The sequence below is a fragment of the Pongo pygmaeus genome, chromosome 22 (assembly GCF_028885625.2).
Source record: "Pongo pygmaeus isolate AG05252 chromosome 22, NHGRI_mPonPyg2-v2.0_pri, whole genome shotgun sequence".
Classification (NCBI taxonomy): Eukaryota; Metazoa; Chordata; class Mammalia; order Primates; family Hominidae; genus Pongo; species Pongo pygmaeus.
Window position 1 is genome coordinate 27,393,504 of NC_072395.2, and position 13,848 is coordinate 27,407,351.

The following is a 13,848-nucleotide window of genomic DNA, read 5'->3' on the forward strand; positions in this document are numbered from 1 at the left end:
TCTTTAACTTATTTATGAAGATGGAATCTGAAAAATGTTGTAGATATTGTTGTACCAGCCACTTATAGAGAATTGGAGTATTAAATGATGCTAAATGATGCCAATAGCTTCATCTACCAACCCTTATAAGGTGAGGTAGTATTAGATACAAGTTTATGGAATAAACAAAAAAATTACCAGTATGCTTAATAATGAACATTTAAAACCTATTTCCTATAGCCAAACAGGTCATAGTTGAGTGATACCAGTGGTAGGAAAATAAATTTCAAAATTACTTTTGTTGATGATTTTCCACTCTAACAAGCTTGAAATAGAACCTTATTTAGTATGAGTGATTTTAATCTGAATTGATTTTTAAAGACCCTCCATATTAAAGTCACAGGCACTATTTTATAATCAAGAATAGCTAACTGGTGCTTCTCTTCATAAAAATCCCTCCTGGGCAATTCACTACTTGATGCACTTGTCAGGGTTTTTCGCCATATAAATAAAAGAAGACATGGTTGTGCATCTCTCACTATCATACAAATAGCAAGATGCAATTTTTCAACATTTTAATAATGTAGAACAGCAGGAAGTATTTTTATTACTTGAACATTTTTAGACATTTATAAACCTATTAACAGAGAAGCTGCATGGATTATAATAGACCTATCTGGGTCCCAGGAAACAGAATTCCTGTTTGGGAAAATGTCTTTCTCATAAATTATCATTATTTGTAAAAATAAAAATTCCTAAGCTGTTAAGTTTACCAGGGTACAAAGTTTTTTTTTTTTTTCTTGGAATCCACTGGTCTCTAATACTTATTACGTATGTATGTTGCTTATCAATTACTCATTACCTATACACATACAGCATATATTTAAACATGTATACACGTGTACATACATACACATTCATTTTTGGAAAATTACTAAACTCCTTTTTCTTTTATTTAAAATAAACCACACCCATTGAAAACTGGATAAAAGCCTTCTGATAAAGTCTTATCCTAAAATGAAGTGTGTACGTATATACATATAGTCAACATTAATTTTGAATACTGCACAAACTATTTTCTAGTTTAAAAATTTACAGTGATCAACTAGTTACACACTGAATCATGGGAGAGAGGCTATAGGCTGATGTCACTTTGAGTTATGCCTTAATTACCCTGTTTCTAGTGCACTAACTTGCTAGCCATCTTCTTTTTTGTCCCCTTTATTTTTCTGAGAAGGGCAAAACATCCTTGAAGATCACTGTTATATTCATAGCAATGTGTTTTATGTTTATGGAAAACCTAAAAACCAGAGAAAGCCCACAAAATAACAGTCATTTCAAACCAGAGACAATGCATTTTTTCTCATTTATTCAAATTCACTGCAGGAAGTAAACACTAAAAGATTAAAAAACAAAACAAAAAAAATTCACACTGCAGTATGTACAGTTTCATGACATCATATGAAGAAATTAAATTTCTAATAAAAATGGCAAATTATATTACTGAGCAGATCGCATCAAACTTGGTTGTAAACACCAGAATTCTTACTATGAATGGTAATGTGCCTATATTCCAGTATTGCTAATACTGCGATACTCTTGGAATAATATTTGCAATGGGATTACAAAATTCATGAAAGTAGTTGTGTGAATTCTTTACGTTTAAAAGTGGCTGATGATTAAAAAAATTCTTTAATAAGACCCTTGGATTCAAAGCACATTCTTTCACAAAGCTTAAACCACAGACGTCTTGTCCAGAAATGGAATACTGTCATGTTGCGATGAACATCTGATCTGATTTGTTAAGACATTTTGCCAAATGCACAGATGCACAGGGTCCCCCATGCACTTTTCATGCAGCAGGTAATCACAACTTAAATAAAAGGTTTATTCTATACATTTGTCCAGACTTGCAACTGTATACATACATGCACAACTTTTAAACCTGTCTGATTATATTTACACTTATACATGGAATATACAGGAACCAAAGAGATTAAAAGGCTTTTCTGTTGCATTACAACAATACAAAATATGTATTTTTCATTAAGGAAATCACTATTTACATCACCTTTAAAAACCGATTTTAACATCTTCATGTAACAAGTCAATATATATATATACATATTTTATATATATATATATATAAAATATATACTCTCACCAGTTTACTCTTCTGTAAGATGCAGCAGAGAATAAACAGGTAATGAATGCTACCTTACTGATGTCAATGAGCTGTAGTACCCTTTCACAAATGACTTTATTAGAAGAAATTGTCTAGATATCTAAAATAGTCCTTGAAAATGTGTATATGTGCATCCTTGTATCTACATATGCATAAACAAAGTGAATCTGTGGATGTATGCCCTTTCTCACTGTTCTTTAAAATCACCCTAAATTCAAATTGGGAACATTCTCTAGTAAATCAGAACAGCATTCTTTGTGGTCATGTTTACTTAAGTATTACATATTCTCATTCCTTTGTTAACAACAATGAAAACAACCAACCAACCAAAAAACAAAACAAAGCCCACAAAAAAAAAAAAAAAAAAAAAAAAAAAAAGTAGCAATGCTGGCCCTTGGTCTTTTCCCTGACCTAAATTTCACTCTCTTGTAAAAAGGTCATTTCCCCCTACCCAAGGGAGAATACCAACATATTTTTTCTGACATACCTCTAAGGCTCCAAACCTTCCACAACGATCAAGAAAAATGACTTGTTTAAAAGCTTATTTATATAGTGTTGACAGTAAGATTGTCATAGTATGGACATGGAATAGAATATATTCAACTGGCCAGTGGATTTCTATGTCAGAATAAGCCTATGCCTTCACTTCTCCATGATGTTGCATAATACCCACTCCTATTACTGTATAATATTTCCAGTAGCTATTTACAAATCATTCTGAGGAAAAATAACCATTTAGGGTTTTAGATCATATTAGGAAATCACACCTATTTTTAATATAAAAATCTTAGAAACCACTTCAAGTGGAACAATTTTAAATCAATATCTTTCTAACCAGTAGTGATTATAGAATAATTTTTGATAGGTCATTTGCTAACCTGGTTCACAATTAAAAACAAAATATCTGGTGAATGAATTGCGGATTGTACAAACTGAACATAAAAACAGACCTGTTTCACAATTGAAATCCCATGTGGCTTCAATAATATATTAATTTCTTCTAAGACAGTATCAACATTTATTTTTCACCACTATTTTAAAGTAAAAGATCCAATGGAGTGATTGTGTACAATTCTGTCATGTATACGTGCCCTTTGTACTTTTTATTTAGTCAATCTGAGTTGAGTGCCTTTCTTGGGTTTAAACTAAATGTTGTAACCTTTGTTGGCATTGTTCTTAGGACAATGGTTTTAATAACGGTTAAGGATGTATTCAGGAGAAGTTTCCAAACCATCCTGGAATCACCTGAGTTTGGTAAGTGGCCCTGTTTTTCCATCCCTAAGGCTAACTAAGTAGATGTTACTCATTAGAACACATAAATAATCACAGATTTACCTGAGATGTTGAGCCAGATATGAAAGTTATCCCCTCCACCCAATTTTTTTTGTCATAAAAAGTGTTCTGAACCCGATTTCCAAAGACATAACGGTAATATATGAACTACAATATTGCAAATTTTTAGCTGATGTTGTGACTGTATTGGGGAAAAGAGGCATCACATAGTTTTTTTGTTTTTGTTTTACAGTCTCATGTTCTGAGGAAAGTCATAAGCCATGGTTCTCAAACACAAGAAACACCTAGAGAGCATGTTAAGATGCAGATGGAAGATTCCATGTCCACTTAGCAGAGATTCTTGTTCTGTAGATCTGAGATGCTGCCTATGAATCTGCATTTTAAAACAAGTGCTCCAGATGGTTCTAATGCAAGTGGTCTGAGTTCAGCTTTAAGGAATCCTGGTCATAAGACTCGCAGGTACCACAGGAATGGTAAGAATTAACTTTTACAAGAGATGGTGAAAACTGTCCAAAGAAAAGCCATTTTGCTTCTGTTAAAAACAATTTCTTAAATATTCAACTTTTCAGGAAACCACCTAAAGATAAATGTTAACTTTTCTAATTCTGTAAAAGGAGGAGTATTAATTTAGTAAAGTAGTTAAAATACAACAAATGGAAATCTGCCTTTTTTTTAAAGGATCTATCAAACTTCCCTCAACTGTAATCAATTTTTACTAAGTAGCACAACGTTTAAAGAAATATATATTGAAAAGGAGCAGGGTGGGACAGACATATTGGGAACCACAAAACCTCTTCCAAGAGTTAAAAATAAACATTTTTTTTTCTTTTTAGCAAAAGTGAAAAATGTAAGCATATATTTTTCTAATTTATTTTTGAATTGGATAATAAGCTGTGAATCAGCACTAGGTTTTTTTTTTTTATTGGATAATTATCCTTTAAAGAGTCGTTTAACAGTTTGGACTTTAAAAAATGTGTTATGTAGGCTGACTTCTGAAAAGCAAACTAAAGTACCCTAATAAAGGCAGCAAAATGCATGAATCCACTATGAATGGAGTTTTACATTTTAATTTATGCCTATTATTTATGTTTATAAAAGAATTTCATTCATAGGCTACTCACAGTTGTTATCTGATGCATACAGAAGTGTTAAACAACCAATTGCTAGTTCAGTAGTTTCCTCATGACACCTAATGTTAAGCAAAAATTAGTATGCATATTTCAACATCACCAGTAACCAATACTTTTCAAAATGAAAAAAGTTTCAATTATACCATGCTTTTTTCAAATCATGCTCTTATTTATACAGATCTCAAGTTCATACTCATCAGTTTTAAAAAGATCAAAAACTGGATGGCAGGTACATTTTATTCTGATTCTTTCTTTATCGTTAGCACGTTTCCCAGAAGTCCATAAACTTCTCCATTTGCACTGTGTGGGCGAGAAGCATTATTTCCCATATGGCTATTGTAAGGGCTTCTTAAATTAAAGAAAGAAGCTTTCGTTTCTGCAGTAGGAAGTAACTCTTCTTTGACTGTGACCTGTGAGACACTTTCAGCAGATGAAGGCTCCCTCCAAATGTCCTTGTCTTGTGTTTCTCGACTGGTAACAGAATTGCCTCCTTTCTGAAGCATATAATATAGTATTGGGTTGGTTTTGGTCAATCTTGGAGAGTCTTTTTCATACTCATTCTTCTCCGCATCAGTGATAACCCACTTAATGGGTCCTTTCTCACTGGGCATGGAACACCCATTCAAAAGCCCAGATTCTGGTCTAGACCCTGCACAGCCCAAGTGCTCAGGGAAAGTAGGACTCACAGGAGTTTTTACTACGCCTGGGTATGAAAATGTCCTGTTATCCATGCAACTACTGGGCTGAGTGGAACTGTACATCAGTCCATTTAAAGAAGAAATGCTAAATTCAGGTTTGCTGTTGGTCACATTATTTTTGTGTCCTTTCTTTTTACTGTCAGCCACAGAGTTACTTCTGTGCGGGGACAAATCTCGCGCACAGTTTTCCGAGAGAAGCAGCTGTTTCAGAACATTAAAGCTTTTGCTCTCTCTGGCCCAACTCCTGTGTTCACTTTCGCTGGCTGAGCCATGACCAGCAGGATATTTAAATTCAAGATCATTTCTGCTAAATTTCAGCTCTTCCTGGTTAAGCAAGGACCCATACAGTACTTCTGGGGCACTGTGATTGTTTGCAGCATCAACAATGTTGTTTTTCATCTTTTTAAATGGATTTTCTAATGGCTCAGTATAAAGCTTCCTTTTCTTAGGGACCATGCAAAGATTCTTTGATTCTAGAAATGCCATTTCATTATCTCTGTGACTCTTGTCTGAATCATCTGCCAGGTAACTATCTTGATTTTGTCTTAGCAATCGACTTAACAGACCATTCTTGGAGAAAGAAAAATCCTGAGGTGAAACAGGCTCCGATTTAAAGTCTTCGGACACTGGTAAGGCAGGTGCGCTTCTTTGCACAGCAGGAGCCATACCCAAGAATGGGGCACTCTTAGCATCATGGCTCAAGTGCACATGTGTGTTAGGAATTTGTAAGTCATCACAAGGCTCAGATTTTATTTTCACCATCAATATTTGTTCACTTAAAGCTCTCTCTGAGTGTTCCTGAGTACTTTCATCTCTTAAGGGAGTTTTCTCTTTCTTTTCACTCTTCCCTTTGTTGGGGTTCCCCAGGAGCAACTGGAGGACAGTACGTCTTTCAAGCAGATTTTCTATTTCAGAACCAGAAAGCCCTGGTTCAGGACCTGTTGGTTGACTACTAAATGCTTTATTTTCTTCGACTGCATTCGTTTTATTTGAGAGCAAAGGGCTATTTAATCTATCAATCATACCTATCGGTTTATCTGTGTTTCCAGTTAACAGCTGTTTGCTGGGTCTCTGCTCTTCCACTGACATGGAAGACTGCATTCCACATTGTGCTAAATTTTGTAACAGCTTACTGGCACTAAAAGTTGCAGAGTTTTGTGCACCTTCGTTTTGGCCTGGTTTCTCTCCTGGTGGGTCTTTGCTTTTTGTAAGGTCCATTGAGTGGTTAGATGCAGTATTTGTTAGCTTTTCAGACTGAGTACTGCAGGCATATGGTGGGGAATTCCATTTGATGACTAGAGAGTGTTGAGAGAGATTGATGGGAGACCCTGCTTTGCTTGATGTAAGTAAAGGTGGAGTGCTCACTGGAGTAGTCCGATTTGTACTGGGGCTTTCTATCACAGAAGTCCTTGCATAATTTTGTGTATTGAACTTGGTCACATCATTGTGTACTCCCTGAGGGCTGGTGTTTTTTTCTACATTTTCTTCATTCTTATGGCCAAGTAGCAATTGAAGAAGTGTTACTTTCTGGTGTGAGTTTAGCTTAGAATTCTTTGAGGTATCTTGATCTTCTTTGATATCTACATCTGGGACTTTTGGATCCCAAGTGTTTAGCAAGGATTGAGTAAAGTTATCCAGGGAAACAGGTTGGTCAGATTCTGATTTTTCAGTTCGGTGTTTGCAAGACAAGTCTATGGGAACACAGTTGGAATAAGAACTTTCATCACCACTGCTGTCATCTGTAAAACTAGGGTTGTTATCTGAATATTCATCAATAGTTGTAGGTGTACTACTTTCCTCAAAAATGCTTCCTCTCTCACTGTGACTGTGTCCATTCATTGGCTTAGGTATAGTCTGGCTTTTAAGAAGATGTAAAAGCAAACTATTGTTAGCAGCTTGTTTTATATTGTTTCTTTCCAGTGAGTTCTTATAACCTGCATTTTTAGGGGAAGAAGGAATGACACCCATTGGATTTTGAAACGCTGTAGCACTACTTTTGCTAGCCATCAATTTGCTTGATGATGTTCTTGCCTGACCATTAAGATGGCTTGACATTCCTTTTGGGAGCTGGAAACTGCCAACATCCTTCTGGCCATTTTCTTGCAATCTGGCCATAGCAGCAAGTCTTTCACTTGCTGCTTGATTTGCATTTTGCGTTTTTAAAGCGTGTTCTCGAGAATACTGCTGCAAATGGGCTTCGCTTGACAGAAGTAATGCTAACTGGCTACAAGCAACACTAGGTTTAGGTGAGGTGGCAGGACTAGCCCTTTTTTCCACCATGCTTGCAACAGCCTGCAATCTTGCAGCACATGACAATGGTTCACTCATGACCTTTGTTGCACTTTGTCCAACATGATGAGGAGACTCTGCAAACCTATCTCTGATGAGGTTTTTAGTCACATCAGGAAGATTCGTATCAGGCTTTTGATCTTTAACTTTACTTTTCTTCAACAAAGTTTTTAAGTGACTTGATGCAACACCATAGCACCTTAAATCCTTCTCCACTTTTAAAGAATCATGACTGAGAGCATATCCTTGCTCCTTGAGGCTCTGCCTAATTTGTTGTGACAGAGCAACAGTCTGCAGCCTAGAGCTGAATGACTGAAGCAAAGAGGCCAGTAATGTGCTATCCTGTTTGCCTTTAGGCACACTGTCAACCATGCCAGCTAGCAAAGCTTCCTTCTTTACGTTTAAATTTACGATAGAATCAGACAGCCTCTTCCGCTTTGCTGCATTCCAGTCCTCAGAAGACTGCAACAGTCTGGCTTTTTTGAGGTGCAGCATGCCAGATCCCTGATATGTATGTGTATTGAGAACTGGACCATTACTTTGACAGGTGGGAAATGCACTGCCAGAAATGTTAAAGTTCTGATCCTCTTCATTATGCCCAGCAGACTTTTTGTCAACGGCAGTACCTGATCCCCCTGCTGCCTGATGCATTAGTAATCCTTCTAGGTAAGTTAAAACAATAGAATCCTGGTGCACATCAGAGCCAAGCTCTTCTCCATGAGTCATGTTCAATAGAAGTGTTCACAAGGGCTTGGTTTCTATTCACTTTAAAGAATGGTTTTCTGTGGTGAGTGCGATGTAACTTTAATAAAGGAGTATCAGTTCATCACCTTCCATCGCAATCAGAGAGAGATGTACTGTTACATTCTGTCCAAGATTTCTTCTGGCAATGACAAGATGAATGCAGTCTGACCACAGAGCTGATCAACTTCTATGCAAGAAGGAGGAGGAGAATTCCTTAACACATAGGTCTGCAGCAGTAAGCAGATAGAATCCTTAGTGAATATACTCCTTTTCCTTCTTCATCTTTTGTTCCCCATTAAATGCAAATATCAGCGTTCTAAAAAAAATAAAAATAAGAATAGTTAAGGAGGCAGAACTAGAATCATGTTATGATACCTACAAGCAAAATAATATAGCATCTGTAAGTGTATATATATATTACATATAAATAATAGACATATATATGGACTATAGTCACTTTAGTAATTTGTTTTATTGCCGTTCCTATTCAATTGAAAATGTCTACTGGAAATCCTGTGGGTTAATCCATACTGTTAAAATGATCAAATCATTAGAGAAGAGAACATACTTTAATGTTATATAACCATCTTCCAAAGCTGCCAAGTCTCTGAATTTTCATAACCACCTTTCTGCAAAGTAATGTGAATGTTAAGTCTCCTTTATAGCTTTATAGCTCTATAGGGGAACTAGAACTTGCTTCCTTACATTACTGGGCACTTAGGAAGAAACAAAAGTAGATGTGCAGAAAAAGGAAAAGAGATGCAGACTCTGATGAGTCTGATGTGGGGTTGAGGCCAACAGAACAGATTCATTTCTGACATCATCCCCCAAACACCAGACATTCCATAAGTAATTTTTAGAATTTCCGTTTTCAAAAAAATGAAACCACTAACAAGCTGAAGATTATTTTGTGAGACTGTTCAAAGTGTGACCATCTTAATCATATTCATAAACATTAAAATACAGTCATAAACTTACCTACCCATAGTTTTTACCATGACTTATTAAAGACAGAGGGGAGTGACTCTTTAGATGCTTGTTCAGGGCTATCAAGGGTTTAATGTAGTTCGTTAGTAAATCCTTACTCATGTGCTCTATGGAGAAGTCTTAATGTCAGGTCCATTCCTTACAGATACAGAAGTCAGGGAGGGCATAAACATATATAAGAAGTACAATGGAGAATGCCAAAGACATTTTAGTCACAGTTTGAAAAATATTCCATGATATTTATTATCTAAGAAGATACCAAAAAATTTCCTATCACTAACACATACACAACAGAAGAAGCAAGAACTCATTGCCTTTCTGAAAACTTGATAGATTAAGTTTCAAAATTGACCTAAGGAAGGGGGGCCATTACACCTTTGGAAGAGAAGCTGGAATAAATCCCATGCAGTTTGTTTTTCAGGATGCCAAAACATTTTGTTCAAGTTATTAGACCTGAAGCTATCAACAAATACCTTGGTCCCTATGGAACTTAAAAGGTAAATTTTAATTGAAAGACTACCCTGTAGCTTTTTAAGTACAATGCTTAACTCTAAGTCAAACTTTAGGAGATAATTATCTGATTGTATCAAATTGTTGAATTTATTGATTAAAAGGATAAGAAATGATAGCCAAAGAGAAAGATACAGAAAGGAGGCAGCAACAACTAATTTCAACTGTGTAAGGAGTAGTATGAGAAGAGACTTTCTTGAGATTCCAATGCCACCATTTTAAGAAGCTTTGCCATAATGTACTTAAGATGGATATTTTAAGAGGTTAATAATGATATAGAAATGAAATGGTTATAATGACTGCCACCAAATATCCATTCTCCCATTTTCCTTTACTAATAAAACCCTGACTTGTTTTTCAGGGAGTACGGAGGATAGTATCCCAGCTAAACACTACTTTTTCCCCCCAGTTGGTTATATCTTACAATTGATGGCATGTTGCTTAACTGGAGGCTTATTTTTCTTTCTTAGTGGTATAAAACATAATGGTACATTTTACAACTGATAACATCTTGGAGTTGAGGAAACACAGTTTTCTAATTCTCTTAAAAAAACTTAATATGGCCGGGTATGGTGGCTCACACCCGTAATCCCAGCAATTTAGGAGGCCGAGGCAGATGGATCGCCTGAGGTCAGGAGTTTGAGACCAACCTGACCAATATGGTGAAACCCCATCTCTAGTAAAAACACAAAAATTAGCCGGGTATGGTGGCATGTGCCTGTAGTCCCAGCTACTCAGGAGGCTGAGGCAGTAGAATTCCTTGAACCTGGTAGGCGGAGGTTGCAGTCAGCCGAGATCGCGCCACTGCACTCCAGCCTGGGTGACAGAATGACACTCCATCTCAAAACAAACAAAACAAAAGTAACAACTGCTAATATACAATTAATTCTCAACTAGGTAAGACATTTAACAACCATTTAATGGGATATGCAAATCCACTGTATTTCCCTCCATACCACTGCCAACCTTTTTGTTCTTGGGTAGACTCAAGAAAGTCAAAATCATACCAGTCATTTGAAAACTGGTTTGTAAACAGCCATAAAACATACTTTATTTAAGAATAAGAATGAAATAAGGAGCATCTTTGAGTTCATATTACTCCTGTTATTGCTTTCTACTTTTTACTGTGCATGATATAATTTGCAAAGTATTATTCATTGCTTTAAAAAGACTGAATTTACACATTTCTGAATTTACAAAGCAGATTTGGAAGTTGATTTAAAAAGGAATTACCACAGTTTCCTTGTAAAGGAGCTCTAACACTGTATTTTACCATTTATTTACCTCTCTACCATTTATTTCCTATCTTCACAGAGAAAGTAGATGACAGATATTAAGAATAATCATCTCTTAATAATCCATTTTTTGGCAATCAGCTTTCTCAGGTTGAAAATTATTTCTTAAATATGAAAACAATTTTTAACTTCAAGAACCAAAATGACATATACAAATAATTTTATTAAGCTCCTTGGGTCTGAGGACTGTGCTAATTATAATTAGTACAGTGCAACACAGTCAACAGATAACTGAATCTTGGGATACATTAAGTTATTCAATGACCAAATTCCCAGTAGGAAGGAAGGGATTTTCACATTCAAACACACACATTCTCTCACTCTCAAAAAATACATAGATGAGATACTAAAATAATTCAAATCACAAATTTGAAACCACACACTGTAGTTCATCACTTAAAGGAATGACGAGGCAAAGGTCGTTCTAAATATTCAATTGTTTATTTCATTTAAATCAATACAACATATTCTTACTGAACTCCCAATCTGCTTCGAGATATGTCTTAGGATTGGTGAATTATGTTCATTTTTAAAAAGGGATGTGATAGACAACATCTAGAGAACCGGGCAAGGTGAACGTCCACCTTTAAGTTTCTAGAATATCTCTAATAATAAAAATATCTTCTCCCCATGCTATTTCTTTTCACATTTTCACATGACTCTTATATCACCAAGCACAAAAAAATTAAAAAATTAAATGTGATTTGAAAAATCTTCCAAAGATTAAGATTTTTAAATGAAAACTATAAAACAAACATTTTTAGTTCAGAAAATGTGGTTACCATAGTATGGATAAAAGTCACTATGTGTATGCACTAAGCTGTCACACTTTCTTCTAGAGAAGTGGACCAGTAACACATTTACAATAGATTTAAAAGGAAGATGAATAATTGCTTCCAAAATATTCTAAGTCAAGGCGGTTATTTTTCATTAATTTCTTTGAAAAAAATCCTATAAAACGTACCAATTACACGAAGCAGTGGAGAAAAAGGATTTTCTTATGGAGACCTGTTTTTTAAATGAGGTAAGTCTGTAAATCAAAGATTGTGGTCACTTGGAGAGGCTGCCTCAGGTGACACAGCAGCAACACCTACCACTGTTCTAGCAGAAAATGAAGTGTCTATCCTAGGAAAGCAGGAATTCTTACACCCCTTAAGGCCTGAATGCACTTAGCTCCTTCTATTGAAAGCTCTTCGGGGAGCAGAGTGAGCCAAATTTCTTTAGATATCTTCCTTTTCTCTCTCTTAAACTAGAGAGGGAGAAATCACTAACAATCCTTCTCACCTTTCCCAAGCTTTGCCTTTTCATTTCTATAGTATAGAATATAATTGAGAAATACAGGAAAAAAAGAAAATGAGGCACGATACTAAATAGTACAGCTTGTTGGGACCTATGGATTTAGGGTATAAGGTAAAATATGACCACTACCTAATAAATAGGAGTTTTAAGGTTAAAATGTTATTTTAAGTTATTCAATATTAGCTTAACTCATTTTCTTTTAGTGAAAGACAACCACATTATTCATGAAATTCCAACACATAGTTCTCTTGCCTGGTTTTATATAAATATAACTTAAGAATTTTGCCAGGTGTATACATGAGTATATTTAGTTACAAATACCTAAATATCAACACACATTTAATAATTAGGTTACTTTAGAGCAGCGGTCCTCAACCTTTTTGGCACCAGGGACTGGTTTCATGGAAGATAATTTTTCCATGGAGTAGCGGGGTGGAGATGGTTTCGAGATGAAACTGTTCCACCTCAGATCATCAGGCATTAGATTCTTATAAACAGTGGGCAACCTAGATCCCTCGCATGTGCAGTTTACAATAGGGTTCACACTTCTATGAGAATCTAATGCTGCCACCGATGTGACAGGAGGTGGAGCTCAGGCGGTAATGCTTGCTGGCCCACTGCTCACCGCCTGCTGTGTGGCCCAGTTCCTAACAGGCTTGGCCTGGGGGTTGGGAACCCCTGCTTCAGAGAATTGCAATTAATGTATATTTTGAAACTGGAATTGTTTATAAAATATTGAATCCACTGGTTATTTTCTTAATTTTGATGGTGATTTCATTAGAGCTTGTGCTTGTGTCTATTTAAATATATAAAACATTTTCATCACAGTAAGGGAGAGACTTTACTTGTATGGTATATACTTGTTAAATAACTTCTAAGTAAAGAAAACAGAACTTTTCTAGAATTTGGCTTATGGCAGATGAGAAGAACCAAAGGAAATAAAAATACTAAAGGGGCAGAAAAAGAAAAAAAACGGGAAAAAATACTAAGAACAAATAAAGGCATCATAAATTCTGCAACGCTCATGAGGTGCCAGAAGGAAAAACTTAGTTTACAAACTAAGTAGATTATATTACTAGCCTGCCTAAACATTAGGTTGGTAGATATGACATGCAAGGTGAAGAAACATTTCTTTCATGAACACTAAAAATGCATATATACAACAAGAAAAAAGTAAAACCTACACAATAATAGAATAAAAGCTAACTGAGTGATGTTTGTTTCAACTTGGCTGTCATTTTTATAGAGTGGTTCCATAAAATTTTGAGGAAAAAAATGGTTAATTTTAACGAAAAATTTAGTATAACATTCAGGATACCAAGAAGTGCTAAATTTTGATTTCAGTATTATTGTCTTAAGTGAAAATCAGCTCGCATAATTTTTTTTTTTTTTTTTTTTGAGACAAGTTCTCACTCTATTGCCCAGGCTGGACTGCAGTG

The 13,848-nt window shown here is 35.5% G+C and overlaps 1 protein-coding gene across 10 annotated transcripts in view; it reads right to left on the reverse strand.

The window, feature by feature from the left end:
* Nucleotides 1-1,331: 1,331 nt before the first annotated feature.
* Nucleotides 1,332-13,848, reverse strand: part of NRIP1 (nuclear receptor interacting protein 1) — a 107,399-nt gene continuing 94,882 nt past the window's right edge. For all 10 annotated transcript variants that reach the window (XM_063659790.1, XM_054468586.2, XM_054468589.2 and 7 more), the window contains one exon: nucleotides 1,332-8,634. In XM_063659790.1, coding sequence (XP_063515860.1) covers nucleotides 4,824-8,300 — 3,477 coding nt within the window. In that variant the 5' untranslated portion in view covers nucleotides 8,301-8,634 and the 3' untranslated portion in view covers nucleotides 1,332-4,823. The remainder of the gene's footprint in view (nucleotides 8,635-13,848) is intronic.